This window comes from Platichthys flesus, chromosome 2 (assembly GCF_949316205.1).
Source record: "Platichthys flesus chromosome 2, fPlaFle2.1, whole genome shotgun sequence".
Classification (NCBI taxonomy): Eukaryota; Metazoa; Chordata; class Actinopteri; order Pleuronectiformes; family Pleuronectidae; genus Platichthys; species Platichthys flesus.
This window is the reverse complement of record NC_084946.1, coordinates 28735946-28755793: the sequence shown is the minus strand read 5'-3', so window position 1 is coordinate 28755793 and position 19848 is coordinate 28735946. Positions and strand designations below refer to the sequence as shown.

The 19848-nt window shown below is 44.0% G+C and overlaps 1 protein-coding gene across 3 annotated transcripts in view; it reads left to right on the top strand.

The window, feature by feature from the left end:
• The window catches only part of si:dkey-49n23.1 (semaphorin-3D), a 47396-nt gene that overhangs the window by 13667 nt on the left and 13881 nt on the right, over positions 1–19848 (top strand). For all 3 annotated transcript variants that reach the window (XM_062410039.1, XM_062410047.1, XM_062410030.1), the window contains exon 2: positions 13121–13287. In XM_062410039.1, coding sequence (XP_062266023.1) covers positions 13170–13287 — 118 coding nt within the window. In that variant the 5' untranslated portion in view covers positions 13121–13169. The remainder of the gene's footprint in view (positions 1–13120; positions 13288–19848) is intronic.

Genomic DNA, 19848 nt, shown 5'->3' with positions numbered 1-19848 from the left:
TTTTTTTGCTCGGCTGGTTCCAGTGTTCCCACCACGTCCAGTGAATAGACGCTCCTTTCACCGCTCGCTGAGACGCCTAATGAGGGGGGACAAGTGTCTGTCTCACTCTGTGTGTGTCCGTCTCAGGCTGTGTGTGTGTGTGTGTGTGTTCACATAGTGTTTTATTCTCGTTGATCACTTGCGTGTCTCTGAAGACGAGGACGTCACTGGGTTGTGAGTTTCACCGCTTGTCTACTTTTCTCTAAGAGCAGGAAACGGTTCCTCTGCTGCCACAGGACGTTTGGATTTTGTTTTAAATAGAAAAGACTTTGGGTCCTGAAGGTGCAGCCTGTCTTCTGTGCAATGACCACCAGGGGGCGACTCCTCTGGTGGTTTCTATAGAAAGTGACTTCTCACTTTATAAAGTCAGTGAACATTCAGGAGTTTCTGTCTCAGTCTCTAGTTTCAAGTCTTCTTCAAACAGCTGATGATCATTTAGTGAATTCGTGGGTTGATGCTCAGTTGGAAGGATAGTTGTGTAATTCAGTTTCACAGTGCAGACGACAGCTAGCGCCATCATCAGGTCAAAGCTTGTGTTTGTCGGATGTTTCTGTTGCTTTGGTCTGATTAAGGTGTAAACAACGTCGTCATTGTTAATTAGCTAATGAGCATGATTCAGATTGTCTTCCATCAGTTTTTCTTCATTCTGTTTCTTTTCACTCTTTATATTTATCACCAGAAACATTTGATCTTTGTCTGTTGCTCCTTCAATCTGAAATGAATCCACCTGTCAAATCCTGTTTCACCCAGAATCCACTCAGCACTGAAAGCAAACGAACGATGAAGAACTTTACTGTTAATCAGTAAATCTGAATCTTTACTGCTCCCTTCAGACTCAGTGGAATTTCAGGTTGTTGTGAGTCTCTCAGTTACTGTGTCTGTGCAGAAGGTCAGAACTGACCTGGTGTCAGTGCCTCAGCTCCGAGCCGAGCGGATCCAGGATGGGGTCCGGCTTTAAGTTGGATCTGATTAAAACACTGTACACTACGAGAAGGAAGTTGTCATGTTGTGATTTTTCCTGAAGTGTGAAGAGGGAGTGGAGTGTTTTGTGAAATGACCTTTGACCTCTTCACCAAATCCCAGAGGCAGAAGCAGCCATTTATCTAACCAGGCAGCGTACAACACACATACACACACACACACACTAATGATGTTGTTCTCTCGCTCTGAACAATAAGTAAACGTTTCCTCCGAGGCTTCTTCCAGGAACTCACTTGTTCCTGTGTTTCCTGAAGAGGAAGAATGAAAAGAAGAGACGGGAACAACGTGTTCAAAGAAACAAGTTCGTTCAAACTGGAGCTTCCACACTTCAGGTTCAGCCAATGAGAAACAGATTCAAGGATCTATGAAGGAAAAAGAAAAGAAACTCATATCAATCGGTTTGTGTGACAAGTTCAATTAAAGATCCAGATCTGGTTTCTACAAGCCGACTCTGAAACGTGGTTTAAAGACACATGTGCTGGGTGAAATAGTTTTCTCTTAAAATAAGAAATGTGTAAAGTTAGAACTGTTAAAAAAGATTTTTACTTTATTTTTCTTTAGAGATTATGAAATAAATTTCCTTCATAAAATATATTTGGAGGATAAAATTGTTAGTTTGCAGGAGTTTCATCGTAAAGTTGATTAATTGATGGAAAACGAGGATGAATCCAACTTAAAGTAAAAATTAACAGTAAATCAGTCAAACTAACAAATAAGTGACAATCGTGTAAAACTTTTTTAAGTTTTAATAAATGAGAGTTTTGTCCCGACGTGTGATGATCTTGTTCTTTCAGATCAAACATGGTTGCACATTATTTCTGATAGTTGTGGACAGATGTGACCGTCTCATCTCGTCTCTAATCAGAACAGACGTCCTCCTCTTCCTCACTCTGTGTTCTCCTCCTCTTCCTCCTCCTCCTCCTCCTCCAACTTGAAGCAAACTGTAACGTGTCCTGTTTGAAGAATGAAGAAGCTGCAGGTGTGTTTTTAAAAACCTCTTTGTAAGAATTCAGTCTGTGACTCACTTGAAGGATGTGGGAGTTGAGTAGGAGTCCAGGGGCCCGTTTCCTATTCTTCTCTTTCCTCGGATGACGTCAGCCCTCTTCCTCTTCCCAGAATCCCCTGGGGAGGGGGAGGGGGGGATATTTCCTTGAGGCCTTGGACAGTCCGAGTGGGAGAAATGGTGATCAGAGATGGTTTCCTCTTCCCAGAATGCCTTGTGCAGCTCGGTTCCCACAGCGCTGGGTGTTTGTCTTGACTCTGGTCGACGCGGTGGAAAAACAACACGTCCACTCGTCTTCTTTCATCTGCTCGAGTCCCAGTTCATGTCCACAGATTCTGTTCAGAGGGTTTCTGAAGCTCGCTCGACTGTGGAGAGATGAAAAGTCGACTTTGGGTCAAGATGAGATTCAGGAGGCCGATGAACTCCTGACTCTTCTTCTGCAGCAGCAGGAAGGCAGCTCACTCTTAAGTTTTAGCGCCCCCTCCTGGTCATGTTGATGATCCAACTCCTCATCTTCGTCCTCAGTGGGAAATGGATTTTTTTTTTTCGTTGTCCGTCCATCTGTCCGTCCCATTGTTGTGAACACGATATCTCAAGAGCCGCTAAAGGGAATCTCTTCAAATTTAGTACAAACATTCAAATGGACCCAAGGATGAACTTTGTGGTTAAAAGTCAAAGTCACTGTGACCTCAGAAAACTCAGATCTATGAACAGATACACAACAGTCTTAACTCTCTGAAGTTTTTCATAACCACCTGTTTGTCCAGGAAAGTTGAATTTTGGTCAAAATCCTCTCAGAGGAAAAGCTTTGAGGAGATTTCACCATCGCTCACATTGTTGTCCTGGATTCAAGACTTTATTTGTTCTTTCCTGTGGAGACTCTGAGGTTTGATCTCAGATCCTGGTCTTCAGGAGCCTCTCGTGTATCCCTGAGGGACCAAGAGAACAAAACACGTCCAGGAAAACTGACGCAGACAAAACTCAAAGATCAGAGTCGGATGTAAAATAAGAGAAGTCAGTTAATCTGTGAGACACTTTGGATTTTTGTGCGTCGCTGGAATCAAACACAATCTCATGATAAACAGATGTTAAATTTCATTAAAATGTATTAAAGGTTTTGTCCTTGAGACGATTGAAGTGCAGCGTTTCCATCCCACATGAAAATAACTTTATGACCAACAACAAGAATGATATTAGATATTCCGACCTGTATCTGCTGCAGGTCTCGTCTTATACTGATCAAACCTGCTCAATGAATTTGGAGTAAATTCCTTTCAAATGATCTGTTTTATGTGTTTGAGACTGAATCAAGAAAAGTGCAAAATAATAATCATAATAAACTTTATTATGAGTTAAGCAGACGTCCCAGAGCTACTGTTCTCTGTTGAGTCAGTTCTCTGCAGGACATCGAACATTCATCAAACCAGAAACACAATTGTAGACGTTTCTTCTCTTCTCCATTTGGTCCAACATCTGTGTTTCGCTGTGTGAATGTTTTTACATCAACACAAACGTGAAGTCTGGCAATAAAAAAGTAAATCAGAACATTTGCGTGACAGGACAACCCCCCCACACACACACACACCCATACACATCAGAGGAGGATGAGATTTACTGTCCGTTAACGCTCGTCCACCTGAGTACAAGCACATGTGTGTATCCCTCCTCCCGAGAAACTAGGACTGATAAGAGTTCTTCCTCACGTTGTGTAATGCAACAAATATTAATTATCGTGATAATCTTGATAATCATTTCTAATTCTGATGTTTTATTTTTAAGACACGTTGCTGGATGAGGAACCTGATGGATCACTCAGACGTCTAAATCTTTATTCCCTGAGAAACAATTTCTATCTTGTGATGTTAAAAACCAAAATCTTTTGTCTTTCTATTCATAAGGAAACTGGAAAAAAGTCTTTGAAAGAAATTTCACGTTAAAACTTGAGTTTTAAAATTGCAATTCTTTATTCTGAAACTCTGCAGCTGCTCACGCTCCTGCTGGAGACAACAGCAACCTTCAGAGATCTACCTGCAGATATGATCGTGTTATAGGATCTGGATTATTTTGAAGAAGATAATAGATAATAAGAGATCTGCAGATTTGTATTTCTCTAAAAGTCTCCGCTCACATTCCACATGAGCCCATAAAGCCGAGCTGCTGCTGCACAGACCTCAGGTCAGTACTGTTACTGACGGTCTGTGTGTACGTGACCTCCAGCTCACGTCAGTAAACCAAGAATGTTGTTATGTTCTGCTCGCTCACTCAGATAAATAGTGTTTTACTGTCGTACGCCCGGGTACCAGGGGCCCGGCTGGGCTCGGGGTCCCAGGGGCACAACCTCTGCCCCAGGTGTGCACCTGTTCTCTGGGCACCGACACAAGCCCCCCCCCCCCGGGTCTCTAAAGTGGCAGCATGTTGGAACATTAGCAGATTGACTGAAGAAGTTCTGTAGTCGTTTTGAATCTATTGTTCCAGTCCCATTATTGAGATGTTGAAGCAGTGGGGGATGATGGGAGTTGTAGTCTTCTCCTCGTTAAGTTTCCTTCAGAGTTGATGGTTCAGGAGCTGAACTTTCCTCAGAGGTTTCAATCCAGTAAAAACTGAATAAAGCAGCTTTACGTTAGAACTCAGTGTTTCCCCAACACGTCTCTGATTGGCCGTGAGTCGAGCTGCCGCTAACGACTCCTCAGCTCATTTCTCTGAAAACATCTGATCTCAAAGTTAAGAGTTAAAAACCACCAAGATCTAACCAGTCACTTTCGATTGTTGTGGTAAACACTGACACACAAAGCACAAAGAGGACATGACGCCATCGACAGAAGACCGAATGAAACGCTACCTCGATTCAAACTTCAGATTCATAAATAACGATGAACCCTGAACAGTTTAAAATCTGTGAAAATGTGGAACGTTACTTGAGACCCCCCCGACAGACGCAGCTCGTCTGAGTTGTGAGGGATTCAGAATCAGGACATGAGGGATTCTGCAGAGAAAATGAGACCAGTCATGAAAGAGAGGGAGACCTGCAGTGGATCAGAGATTTAAGGAAGCAAAGGAAGATTTAACTCAACTTAATGTTCAAGTAATAAGACGAGTGGAGGGATCTGGAGGGAGGGAGGGAGGGAGGGAGGGGGGGGGGTTATTAAATCATGGAGGGGATTACAGGCCTGGCAGAGAGGGAGGTCGTAAAGCTGTCACCTCCTCTGGCCGAGGGACCAGAGAAACATCTTCTTCTCACAGAGAGAAGGAGATGAATAAAATATCAGGAGGATTAAAGAAGGTAAATGTGAGAGCAGCGAGGAGGAGGAGGAGGAGGAGGAGGAGGAGGAGGAGGAGGAGGAGGAAACACAGAGATGAGGAAACACATGAAGTCAGAAATAAGAATATCTGGATCTTCTGCTGGAGTCGAGTTCACTCAGCTGATAAATCAGCCGAGCCGTTAAAATGAGATTCCCCCCCCCCTCCCCCCCCCTCCCAAGTGGCCGGACACATTCTCACCTCCTCCTCCTGTAAACATAATAAACGCAGTTAATCCCCGAGCGGCAGCGAGGAGCCGCTCACGCTCGATTCTCCCCGGAGCAGGAGGTCACAGAAAACATCTGAACCCGTCAGAGACTCTGAGGTTTACAAGGTGGGATGGTGCCTCCCATCATACAGTGTCCACTGGTCGCCCATTAAGGAGCTGGAAACTGATCTGACTCACTGGAGTCACTGTTTGATTTATTTATTCTGTTGGAACATCACAAAAATTACTGTTTAATAAATACTCACTTTTGAAAGGTTAGAAAATGTGACACGGAAAAGATGTTTCACCTGAAAAGTTAATTTAATACATGAGGAATGTTCAAGTTGTAATATCAATACAAATCGCCCCCTGGTGGCTGGCTGCAGGATAGGTCATAAACCCTGCCTCCTCCATGTTAGCAGACAGGACATAGACTGTAAATAAAGATGAACAACACATCTCCACCTCCTCACGCTCAGGAAATGAAGCCAAAATATCCCAGATATGGGCGGCGGCCCACACACACGGTCGACCAATAACTAATAAAAAACCAAACTGCTCAGAAACACGTCTGTGAGATAAGATCCCATGTCCATGTCTCATCTGCTAACATGGAGGAGGAGGGAGCGTCCATCTGTGTCCACAGTCTGTGGACCGGATCAGGATCTTCAAACCCTCCTGAGATGTTACAGCTGATGTAAGAGGACGTGGGTCCGAGGGACAGTGGGACACGTTGTCCTCACCAGGCTTGTGTCTGTCCTCCATGATCTCCTTCTGTCTGTCACTTCATCTGCAGCAACATGAGTTATGTTCACTTGACTTCTGACTGAGTGCCACTGAGCAATGAGTGGAGGCTGAAGCCCGGTGGTGACGCAGCTTGTTTACTCATTGTTTACCTCCCATGGTGCAACAGGAAGAGGAAACAAAGAGCTGGGGCTGATGAACCCAGGGACCAGTTCACCCCCCGATGACCCTCTGTGGTTTATCAAAACAACCCAAAACTATTTAAAGTTTATAAGAATGGAGACCATGAAGCACCGGATGTGTGTGTGTGTGGGGGGGTGGGGGGGGATACCACAGTGTGACTGACAGCTAGTAACATGTAATGGGTGCAGGTGGCAGGTGGCTGGTGGGCGTGTTCTCAATCAGGCTCCGCCCCTGCCCCTCCAAGTGGGAGGGGTCTCAGCAGCAGGGTAAGAGGTGACGAACTCTTTGACCCGTGTGTGTGTGTGTGTGTGTGTGTGTGTGTGTGTGTGTGTGTGTGTGTGTGTGTGTGTGTGTGTGTGTGTGTGTGGGTGTGGGTGTGGGTGTGGGTGTGTGTGACTTTGTGTTTAAACCGACAGAGGATGAGTTTCCTTCAGGGATTTATTTATGTTGGGCAAGAGTCCCTACAGAACTAACCATGTTGTAGGATCCACACACAATGGGTCGTAAAAGCGGGGCCTTTGAGCCAAGATGAAGCCAGCTAAAGTCTCCCTCTAAGATCCAGCATGGAGATTGTATCTTCTGGTGTTAACTTAATCCCTGGGGTCTCCCCAGAAACCCCTGCTCTGCTCCTGGCCCCTCCCACTCTCCTGTGACCTCTGACACTCAATTGGCTAAAAGCCAGCATCATCCCATGACCAGCACCTCAAGGAGGCAGAACCTCTCAGGTAGAATAAAACCACTGAGACATCAATGCTCGCGGCCATTTTTACCCTGCTCTGAAGACATCATGAGGCCCCTTCGGGGCCTCCCAGCTGTTTTAGTTGCTAAAGGGGGTAACCTTAACTTCTAGTTTATCAGCCATTTTTACCCTGCTCTGAAGACACCACGGGGCCCCTTCGGGGCCTCCCAGCTGTTTTAGTTGCTAAAGGGGGTAACCTTAACTTCTAGTTTATCAGCCATTTTTCCCTGCTCTGAAGACGTCAACAGACCCCTCCGGGTCTTTCCAGATGATTTAGTTGCTAAAGGGGGCAACCAGAGTTATTTTCTTTCATTTCTTTCATTGTCTTTTATCTCAGTCGACGTTTTTATTTTCAAAAGGACTTTTGCTGTTTTAACTTGAAAAGACCAAACAGGAAATTGCACGCGGAACAATCTCAGACTGTTTCACTTTCCCCACGGACTTTACTTTCTTTTCCCAACAATCTACAAACGGCTTCCACAGCCGTCCCCTGCAGAAGCGCGAGATTCATTCCGCTGAGGAGCACGACCTCCACATCCCTGAAGAAGGACGATGTTCATCCCGTTGAGGAGCAAGACGAATCTACTCCTATTCGGCCCGGCCGACGCCGCTGCGACAGAGGAACCAGCGCAACAGAGCTTGAGCGGCCACGATTATTCACTGGACTTCCGAAATATCCGCGCGACACGCGCATGCAACACCGTGAAGGTCACAGTAAGAGGCTTTATTGTCTGGGCAGATGTTAATCTAATACGTAGCGTATTGTTTTAATACTTGAATGTATTTGTTTTGTATGAGACCGCAGAGTCTCCAGTGTTTTAGCGGCGATTCGCCACTTCCGGTTTCCGGTTACGGCCTTGTGCCATAGTTTTTAAGCGCCGTGAGCAGCGTCTCCAGCTCATTGTGACCGTTTGAACAACGTTGAAGATACTTTACCGGTCAAACCTCAGCACACAACGCCACTTGGGTGCTGAGTGGTAAAGTAAATGTAACTTGTCTCTGACGGTGCTTTTAGAGAGCTTTGCTCTCTCCTTGTATTATCTCTCTCTCTCTCCTTCTAAACCGACCTATACACACATCCGATCTGTAGTTAAAATACAGTTCATGTGACATAGTTAAATCTATATTCAGAGAGGCTGGACACATCTGGAAGCCATGCGGCCGAACGCCAAAGCAGAGACAAAGAATTCTCTTTGTCTGAAAATCCCTTTGTGTAATTCATGTGACCACCAGTGTGAGCTCCGGCCACATGGTGTCATTAACATAGACTCCATTTTGAAGAACGCAAGTTAAACCACCATTTTGAGTCTATTATTGCCACGCCTCCTCTCTCACTCTCCTCCCATTCTGGCTCTAAATTCATAACGGCTCCGCCATCTTGTTTTATAGTCAATTCGCCATTTTGAGAGTTTTTAGGCCTTGGTTCCACGAATCATGATCGGCCGCCATCTTAGATGTGACGTGACTTCGTCATCGCCACGCCCCCTTCTTTTCTCTCTCTCTCGCTCTCTCACACACACACACACACACACAGACACAGAGACACATTGATAGACACAGACAGATACACACACACAGATACACATAGATGAATACATGTGTTTTCTAAATTGTGATAAGCGGCTGCTGTTGTTATCTTTGAAATATGGGAGTTTGTTAAAATGATGAATCATTAAATAACACTAACTGTATTTCACATGCACCCACATAGACACACACACAGAGAGACACTTTGACACAGACACACACGCATACCATGACAGACATACATAGGTAGACCGCCGGTTTTACATGTACTTTCTGACTTGTGATAAGTGCTGCTGCTGTGTTTATCTTTGAAATATCGGAGTTTGTTAAAATGATGAAACATTAAATAACACTAACTTTATTTCCCCTTTTTAATAAATGCTTTTGTAATTAAAGTATCTGCAGTCTGTGATTATTTGTGCATATGTATGTGATTGCAGCTGGATTATGATTGCCTGTGCTCGAACTTAGAAGCCTTCACTGTTAATTAAATAATTATTAATATTAAATATTGAGATTATTGATTTGACATTTATCATTATGAGACTGATATTTAAAGATTGAATTGTTGGTCCCTGTAACCAGGGTGGTGCCCCGCGACAATAAGCAATGATTACAGATTTGTATTATTCTTAATTGATAATTTTATTGTTTTCATTAATTATTTTAACTATTATTAATGGATAACCGTATCATTTCTAATAAAATGTGTTACTATTCTTAATTAATAGCTTTATCATTTTTGATTATTTTTAAGAAATAATTGTTATTTTAATAATCATATTTCATGATTATTAATAATTAGCCAACGTCAATTCTACTCCTACTATTGCACAACATTTAAAAACTCCAGTTAACGCCCCAGATTCCTAGAGACAGACACACACACAAACACACACACACACACACACACACACACACACACACACAGCCAGGGAAGGAGACAGTTTGTCCCCTGTCTCCGTGTTGACGAGTCTGAGGAGGTCGTTTCCTGGTGTCCAGTGAGATCCAAACGAACCCGTCACAGTTTCCCTGCAGATCAGTTTTGACAGTTTGACTCACAAACACTTTGATTGTTGATCCATTTTTACACAGACATTGTTTTACCACAGAAGAAGAAACTCTTCTTCTGTGGTAAAACAGAAGAAGAAACTCTTCTTCTGTGTCTCCTGGAGTTTGTCAGTTGAACTTGAAGATTTACGGTTGTTTTCATAGTTCTCTTCACAGTTTATACTTTATTTACTCTTCACTGCACATACACGTTAGAAACAGCTGGTTCACATTCAAGTTCATTTCCGTCTCCTCACGATGGACGAACTCGTTCAGGGGAAAACGAGAGATTCTGAGGATGAAGCTGAAGTTTGTTTGTGAGCGGCTGATTATCAGAGGGTCAGTGTGTGTCCTGTGTACACGGAGCCATGTGCAGCTTCTCGACTTCTAGTTTAGTTTGGTTTTTATTGAAGTTTCCTCAGGAACAGAATCTTTGTTCTGTCTCATCAGCTCCACATGATCTTCAGTTTCAGGACTTTATGTTAGGAACTCTTTATTCTCTTAAAATTGACTTAATTCTGTTGAAATGTTTTTCCTTGTGACATTTGTAGAATTATGACTTTTTTTCTAGCTAATTTAATCTCCCGAATTTTTTTTCCGACTATTCTCAACTATTCTCGTTAAAGATTCAAAATCTCAGGGGTTTGGGTGTTCATGGGTTCCCCTGTGCAAATTATGACTTTAATCTCATAATTTAACGTCTATTCTTTTGAATATTTTAATTTATTGTCATTAAATCTTCTCTCTGTCTTCGACATGGCCCTCGTCCTCTGTCGTAAATCCTCCTTTTCTGTCTTGTTGTGCACATTAAGATCTGTCCTCACCAGGGTAACACAACAAGTGAAAGGCTTTTAATTTGAAAAGGTTGTATCACAAGTCTGCCATGGAAGGTGTGGGATATTAATGTGTGTGATTAGATTATGAGTCACAGTAGTTTTTAAAGGGGACGGGAGAATTAAAGCTTAAACGTGAGAATCTTTATTTTACCATGTTTTTATGTGGAAGTGACAAAAGGAACAAAACTCTCCACATGGATCTGAGCTGAGGATCAACCCTGAACTGAACCACGTCAGAGACCGTCCCTCAAAGATCCTCTAAGACAACAGACTCCCTCTAAACCACCGGACTCCACAAAACAGTCATTTCACTGTGGTCAGGTTCATTTGTTTGTGGTAACGTTCGATTCCCTTCGATGTCAGAAGTTCTCAGATCCTTTGTTTTTATAAAAGTGCCACAAGTCACAATTACAGCAGAAAACTGATCCTGTAAATCTGTCGAAGGCAGAGTGATTACAGTCGTCTTCCTCCACAGTGGAGGACACACACACACACACACACACACACACACACACACACACACACACACACACACACACACAGACACACACTGACTGCTGAGTTAGTAAAGTTTGTTGTTTTTGTGAAACCTAAAACATGAATTAAATGTGTAAATCCTGCAGACTGGTGTTAGAACCACCGTCACACATGTTCCGTCTCTCTCCAGGTTCTGATGAGTTATGATGTGGGAGCGTGGTCAGTTTCTCCTGCAGCTCAGGGTCCAACTCATTTTTCATCCCACCTGCAATAATGTCACGTTTGGAAATAAGTCGCAGTGAAGTTTGGAACGTTGCAGAGTGTTCAGTCGTCTCATGGAAAAGCACAAAAGATGGAAAGTGACATCAGAAGAAAGCAAACAGAATTCTCAGACCCTCGTTTGTGGTGATTTTCCGATCGGGACGGCTTTGCTTGCTAGCTAGCATCCTCCATTTTCATAGCAAAAGGTCAAAGGGCAAACAGAGAGAGCGCCCTCTGCTGGATCATGTGCAAAACTGTTTGAGACCGTTTTCTGAAGTACTTACACAGTATACGTTAATTCAAACTGGTTGTTGCAGTTCAGTTTTGGATTTAGATTTCGGGGTTTTGTCTCGTGGCCCGTCCACTGGCCCCCCTAAGTCGCCCTGCGTCTCCCTCCTGGTGTTAGCACTGAAGCTAACTGGGTTTCCTCTCCAGGCAGAAACTTTCCACAGCGGAGAACAGAGCAAGATGATGAGTTGAGCCGTTTCCCTTGTGAACCACAATCCCTCGTTTCCACAGCTCCTGATGCAGATGCACTTCCTGTCTGCTGGGGGTGGATTCAGGAGTTGGTTCAGGACGCGTCCGAGGTGCAGAGGGATTATGGGAACAAGTAAAAACTGAAAACTATGTTCTTTAGATTGTGTACTTTTGTAAATGTGTAGTGCTTTAATTAGACTTTATATTTGGGTTGTTTTGCCCCAACTCCTGAAACTTGTTGGAGTTTTAATTAAATTTTCTGTGAGTTTCAGATTCTTGTTTCGATAAAGAGATCTTGATTTAATGTGATTTATTCTGGTGTCTCATTACCAGACAGACAAAATCTCTGTTTTAAAACTGAATACACGTGATGCAAATCCCAGCTTCCTGTTTGGTGCTGTTTCAAACTGACGGGAGTTCTCACGTTGTGTCACATCTCTGACCTGAGATCTGCTCTCTGGTTCTCTGCCTGTTCTCTCTGTGCTCATCCTGGAGAAGGTTCCCTCCATCTGCAGCTTGTGTTCCTGGTTCAGGCCAAATGAACTCCTCCAGTGTTTTCTCAGATCACGATCCTGGGCAGATCCTTGGATTCAACTCCTCAATATTAATGGAAACATCTCAAAATCACTGAAATCTTATCTACTCCCTCTGTCAATTGGTTACAGGGGATAAAGATTCTCTCTCTGGAAATAAACATAAAAAATCTGGTTTTACAGCATAGTAATTCATCATCGGATCAAACAGTAGAATAAACTTTACTTGTCTTATCTTCTCATCCCTGTTGTTCGATGTGATTATCTCGAGCTCGACTGATTCATACAATTATATCGTTATCGCAGATATTTGAAGAATTCACGATGCATAAACAGTGTGAACAATAACATTTCTATTTTGTAGTTTTCTTTTTATTTATAGTGAGTTAAAATAGTTTATTTTTAAACTGTAAGATATCAAATAATCACATTTGTGCCGTCTTAGTTAAATTATATTTTTAATCTATTTATTGGCCTTTGATCGGAATCGAATTGTTTTTACTCGCTGACGTTCAAGTTATTTGCGCCTTCAGGGTGAAAGACATGAAATAAGTGTTGGATGAGAATTATTACTTTAATCATGTTGTATTAATTGTGGAAATATTTCATTTTATATTTAATTTATTTATTAGGTTGACGTGACGTCTCTTATTCATCGAGACTCCCCCGCGGTGCTGACACCTCTGTGAAGCTGTGATTTATCTAAATGTTTCCATCAGCATGTTCCTCTCTGATCCTCCTCTTTCTCCTTCTCCGTCCAATCAGCTGCAGCGCTCAGTGTGACCAGTGGGTTCGTCCTATCGCCCGCTCTCAGATGGCAGCCATGTTGACGTTGTGTCTCCTGCTGTGTCTTCAGCCTGCGGACTCCAGCGCGGCTGCAGGTTCGAGACCCCGGAGTCAGTCCGGCCCGCGGCTGCAGCTCTCGCACTCAGGTAGGAAACCCTGCGAGCGAGGAGGAGCGCCCCCTACTGCTCAGAAACATACTGACGTGCACAGCTTGACACGGGTTTGATGTCATTGAATCCAGCCAATCATGAGCCAGTATTCAACTAACGCACAACTTAAAATGTATCCAGACGTTAAGAACTTTCTCCACAAAGTCCGTATTTTTCATCTGCAATTGTTGCACGTTTTGAAATAAATACGACAACAATCACGTTGTTTACACAACGAGTGGAGACATGATGTGTCTCAGGTTCTGCTTCATGTGTAGAAGAACAACTTGAGATCTGTTCAGTCCTGGTCCTGGTCCTGGTTCTGGTTCTGGTTCTGGTTCTGGTTCTGGTTTGGATGAACTGTGACAGCTCAGCACTTTCTTCAGGTGGTTAAACAAACTAACGACAGACTGAGTCACATCCAACACTTGATGCCTCATTTACATATTTAGCATCTCATTAAAACAGAAGCATGAGTCTGAACATTTCCACACAGCTTTGGAGCAAACACACAACTCTGAGAGATTTACCATCACTTCAGTTGTTGGATTGTTTGTTTGTGTTTGTGGAAGATCTGTTTTTAATTGTGGCAGTTTTTATTTCTTTAGTTTGATTTAAGTTAATTTGGGTAAAGCTGTTGCCCCATGAATGTGTTGACCATGTGTTTCACATTTTAACTTCCTTTTCCAATACACACAGAAGTGTATTTTGTAGTCTATTGTGTGAAGTGTGTGTGTATGTGTAGTCTTTTTCCCTTTAGAGATCATTAAATCCAAACATAAGAAGTGTGTAGAGATCCTGTTGTGAGGTCAATTAACTCAGTAACTTAACCCTGGAACAGAAGGAAAGTTCTCTTCTTGAGATGTTTTTTTTGTCAGAGAGAAATTTATAACTCTTTCATTCAGATCAGTGAAGAAACGTCTCACTGTGTTGATGTGATAATGTGATCTGGTGAAAGACGTAGACCTGTCACCTCGATGAGTCTCCACAGCCGAGCTCTGGATCAAGTGGGACATTCACACATTAACAGCTTGAGAGTCGATGTTGTGTTGACGACCAGGTTCCTATAAAACTGTCTCAATTATCTTAATGGAGCGAAATCATTCAGACGACCTGCAGCTCATCAGGGGAGATCTGATCTGAAACAAGCAAAAACACCCAGATCACTGGAGTCACGTTCAAAACTGTGTGTGTGTGTGTGTGTGTGTGTGTGTGTGTGTGTGTGTGTGTGTGTGTGCGTGTGCGTGTGCGTGTGCGTGTGCGTGTGCGTGTGCGTGTGCGTGTGCGTGTGCGTGTGCGTGTGCGTGTGCGTGTGCGCGTGTGGTAGCAGTACAATGAAGCAGTGAACTGGAGTCAACGATTCACTTTTCATGAGTCAGATGCTCAGACAGGAGCTTTAGGGGCAATTAACACACAGTTACACACAAACTGAAAGTGATGTAAAACTAATCTAATTTTCTGTCTTGCTGTGTTAATTGTCTGTCTCGCTTCACCTCTCCCTCACTAGTACACACACACACCCACACACACACACACAGATGCATCACAGACACACACACAGCGGGAGAGAGTGTGTGCGTCACTGCCGACCCAGTGTGTGACCTGAGCAGGAATCCAGAGGGACCAGCCCTCATCCTGCTGGAAGCCTCTAACCTGAGAGTGTGTGTCTGTGTGTGTGTGTCATCATTTCATTGTCAGAAGTAAAGCTGCAAAAACAGTGAAGACTAAAGGTGGAGTGTGTGTGTGTGTGTGTGTGGGTAGATACTGTTGTTTTTCAGCTCTCTGGCATGCGCTCTATTATCTTCTGGCTTCTGGAAAAGAACACACACTGCCAAACAGCTGTGTGTTGGTCTCACACACACACACACACACACACACACACACACAGACACACACACACACAGCTCTGACTGGACTGTGCTTCATCTCTTCCATGAGCTTGAGATGAAGCCGTTGGTCAGAAACTCCGTCAGCTCAGGCTGCAGGTTCAGTGTGTGTGTGTGTGTGTGTCTGTGTGTGTGTGTCTGTGTGTGTGAGAGTTCACTGTTCACATCACTGAGGCCAGTTTAGATAAATATCACCTTTCAAATTCTTTCCAGTAGTTGTGATGTTCTGGGTCAAAACTCCTCCAGCTGCCTGGTGCGAAATGAAACCAACGCCAAACATCAGTCATCAGGGCTGAGCCTGAATCCAGGATCCACTGAAGTGTGTTGTGTGTTCAGACGGTTTCCTCAAGTCAAATATGCATGTAGCGTGTGTGTCTGTGTGTGTGTGTGTATGTGTGTGTGTCTGGTTTATTGTTACTGGGACGGACGAGTGTGCAGATTAAACTTCTCTAAACGACCAGCTGTGAGTTTACTGAAGGAGAGTTGTGACGCTCATGTGGAACAAATCCAACGAAAACACACTGACCTCATGTGGAGCCGGGGGCGGGAAGCACACACACACGTATACACACACACACACACACACACACACACACACACAATGTGATAGCTGGGGCAGTATAGAACAAAGTGTGTGTTATCTCTCTCACAAACACACACTGTTGTTTTTTTAGCTCCTCTCTCAGACAGATATGAACTGGCATAGTCATGAATATACAAACATCCAATTATGATTTTGACAGCTGCCCACACACACACACACACACACACACATACACACACACATACAGACACACACACACACGGCAACCTAATTGTCGTCCTTATTATTCAATAAACTGAGCGAAAGGGTTCATGTGTTCCTGCAGGGAATCTGTCAAACTGATTTAAGTCACCACAAACTTGTGTGTGTGTGTGTGTGTGTGTGCATGTGTGTGCAACCTCTTGGGAGGTGAAGCCCGTCACCTTTTGGTGTCATGATGTGACCTTTGACCTCGGCCACCCCCACAGTGATCGCATGATTAAGAGAAAACTAGATTTGGACAAAAAGCAGAAGAGAAAAGGAAAAGGAGGAGGAGGCCATCAGGGTTCGAAAGGGTCAGTAAAAGAGGAGAGGAAAGAAAAGAAGAGCAAGGAAGGAATGATGGAAGAGAAGGAAAGAAGGAAGGGAGGGAGAGGGAGGAGAGAGAGAGGGAGGGAGGGAGGGAGGGAGGAGAGGGATGGAAGACAGAAGGGTAGAAGGTTTCCTGAGGTTAATGAACCTGTCAAGCACCTGAGAAGAAACAGAGCAGTGAAGGAAGAGAGGTCAGTGTGTGTGTGTGTGTGTGTGTGTGTGTGTGTGTGTGTGTGTGTGTGTGTGTGTGTGTGTGTGTGTGTGTGTGTGTGTGTGTGTGTGTGTGTGTGTGTGTGTGTGTGTGTGTGTGTGTGTGTGTGTGTGTGTGTGTGTGTGTGTGCGCTTTTCTTCATCATTTACACATTTCACCAAATAAAAATAACAACATTTTATTGATTAATCAACAACTGATCAGTACAACAATTATCTTTGCTTCATTTTGTTCTGCTGTTGTTACACAACTCATGGAAAGAGAGAACCTGGGGGGGTGGGGGGTGCAGACACACACACACACACACACACACTGATGCTGGTTAACGTCGCACAGTGGGGAGCTGACAGAACTCGTTACTAGATGAGAGACGGTGGTTACAGATACCAGCTGATTAAAGCTCCTAGTTTACGTACTGATGGCAAGGATTACACCACACACACACACACAAACACACACACACACACACACACACACACCTGAAGGGAGGGTTTTATACCTTTTAGATTTTGGGGCAGAAGTTTCTTTATTTCTGAGTTCAGGAGGTACAGGGAGGAGGAGGCGTCTTGTAACAGTGATTCACACACACACACACACACACACACTAACACCCACAAACACACACACAGACACACACACACACAGAGACACACACGCACACTCACACACCCTGTTCTGCTTCACTTACCTTGACACCTCACTCTGTTTCAGCGCTGGTGTTTACTAAACACTCTGTAACACTTCAACCTCCTTCGAAGCATGAGTGTGTGTGTGTGTGTGTGTGTGTGTGTGTGTGTGTGTGTGTGTGTGTGTGTGTGTGTGTGTGTGTGTGTGTGTGTGTGTGTGTGTGTGTGTGTGTGTGTGTGTGTGTGTGTGTGTGTGTGTGTGTGTGTGTGTGTGTGTGTGTGTGTGTGTGTGTGTGTGTGTGTGTGTGTGTGTGTGTGTGTGAGGACCAGGTCTTTGATGATACTGGAGACACAATAGCTTGGTGTAGTGTCCACTCTCCATTAATAAATGAAGCTCAGACTCATTTAGTGACACGTTGAAGAAGTATTAATACTTTACGTCTTTATTAAAATACAAACTTAAAACAAGTTTGACGTACAACAGTAAACACTGTTGACAGGAGAGGCCAGACATCTCATCAGTGGCTTGATGATATCTGTCGGACAGATCTATTCATTTCACTTCTATGTTCGTGTCTATGTGAGCTGACATTTCAGTGAGGAAGCTAAAAACAAAGCAGATTGGAGGTTATTTCAAATTCTTCATCTTAAGCCCTGGTTTCAGCATCAGGACTGAAAGAGTCCGAGCCGTGCGTCCTGACCACAAACAAAGACAAGAAGAAGAAGAAGAAGAAGAAGAAGAAGAAGAAGAAGAAGAAGGACGTCCTCCTCACGTGTCACTTCCTGTGTGTGTCTGCCCCCCCGGCTGCTCCACCTCTCACCTGAACCATGAGGAGGAGCTGATGCTGTGTTGTTCAGCTGTGAAACACAAACTCTGAAACTGAAGCTGGATGCAAACAGCCACAGGACAGTCACTCAGTTCTGTTTCAAACAGAAAGTGAATTAAAGTAAAGGAAAGTTTTCACAGTTTATCTCTTTAGAGGTTGAATTGAAACAAGCTAAGAAAGAGATGGAGGAGAGAGCTCATCGCTCTGAGGCCTCACAGCTCCGGTCACGAGTCAAGCTGGCAGCTGAAATAAAGATCAGTAAACGTGAAGTGAACCGAGCGGAGGGATAATAACCCGTTGAGTTATTTTAGCAATCCGTCTGCAGCAGTTTGGGTTTGTCTCCTCCAGATCCTGAAAACCTGATATATGAGATGTGTCAGAGTTCAGAGAAAAGCCCTCGAGCTGTGATTTAGAGGCTGGAGTCAGAAGAGGAAGCTCCGAGATGTTTGGAGATAAATGAAAAGATCACGACTGAAAAGTTCAAACCAACAAGAGTCCAGATTTCTCAGCTCATGATGCAGCGGTGCAGACAAACTGAAGCGAGGCCAAGACTCTATATAAACATTACAACGATTACAACTGTGTGTGTGTGGGTGTGTGTGTATAGTGTGTGTGTGTGTGTGTGTAGTGTGTGTAAAGTCATGCTGTCCGAGCTGGAGACAGTGGAGGAGAAATGGAGGCAGACACTGACATTTTAAGAGAAGTCATCTTTCTCTGTCCGTCACTTTAATCCCTCTCCTCATCCATCCATCTCTCTCTCTCTCTCTCTCTCTCTCTCTCTCTCTTTCTCTCTCTCTCTCTCTCTCTCTCTCTCTCTCTCTCTCTCTCTCTCTCTCTCTCTCTCTCATGGACCTTCTGCTCCGTCTGTGCCACCATCAACACGGTTATAATGAACTTTATCACCGAGCTGGATTCCAGTGTCATGACTGATTCTGTTCTCGACATTCCGTCTTCATTCCAGCTGCCAACCACTGGATACTTTATTCACACGCAGCGTTTTACACAGCACAACAGCAACATGAGACCGTGTGGACTGTGTGAGCAGCAGCTGCAGTTTCACACTGAATAAACAAACTAATAACTTATTCACTTAATATTTGTTTAAAGATTTCAACACTGAATTACGTATGAAGACATAAATCATAACATTTGTATAAAACCTCTAATATAATACTGTGGCTCTATTGGAAAAGAGTAAAACAGTAAAACTCCTCTTTGATAAGAGATGGTTGGTAAATGTTGATGTGGACCTGGTTTCTTTGTCCGGATGTGTCGCGGCAGCTCTGTCAAATAAAGTGAGAGACGCTGCTACCTGAAGTCTCCAGAGCAACAAACAGAGGAGTCGAGTTTCAGAGCTCAGCAGGAAGTGTGTGTCGCTCTATCGGTCGCTCGTATCAACAGGGAAACCGCTCGGAGGTGACGGAGCACAGACTCCGTTCTGAACACGTGTCCTGAAACTGTGAGAAGAGGAGAAGACCGGACCAGAACCTCACAGAGAACAAACAGCTTGAGGAGTTTCCTCTGTAATGAAAACGACCTTGGCTGAATGACCTTGACCGTTGGTCTCCTCTGTGTCTGAGAGGACGAGCACAGAAACCACTTCTCTTCTGTGAAGGAGCTTTCTGCTCCATGAGAGGCAGCCGACCCAAACAGAGAAACGTGGTATTCAACCTGTGATATGTGGGATTCCTCCGGAGGCTGGATTATGTGAGACGATAGCTTTTAGTGTCAACTTGCACATGTGTGATCCAGATACATAGAAACATATTAGAATCTTTCTTATCCACTGGGAGTTATGTGTGAGCTCAGCACCTCCCGACATGTTTGGTTTCTATCACTTGAGTCAGAGGCTACATCCCCCCCCCCCCCCCTCTGGTCCTCTGTAAGTGTTAGC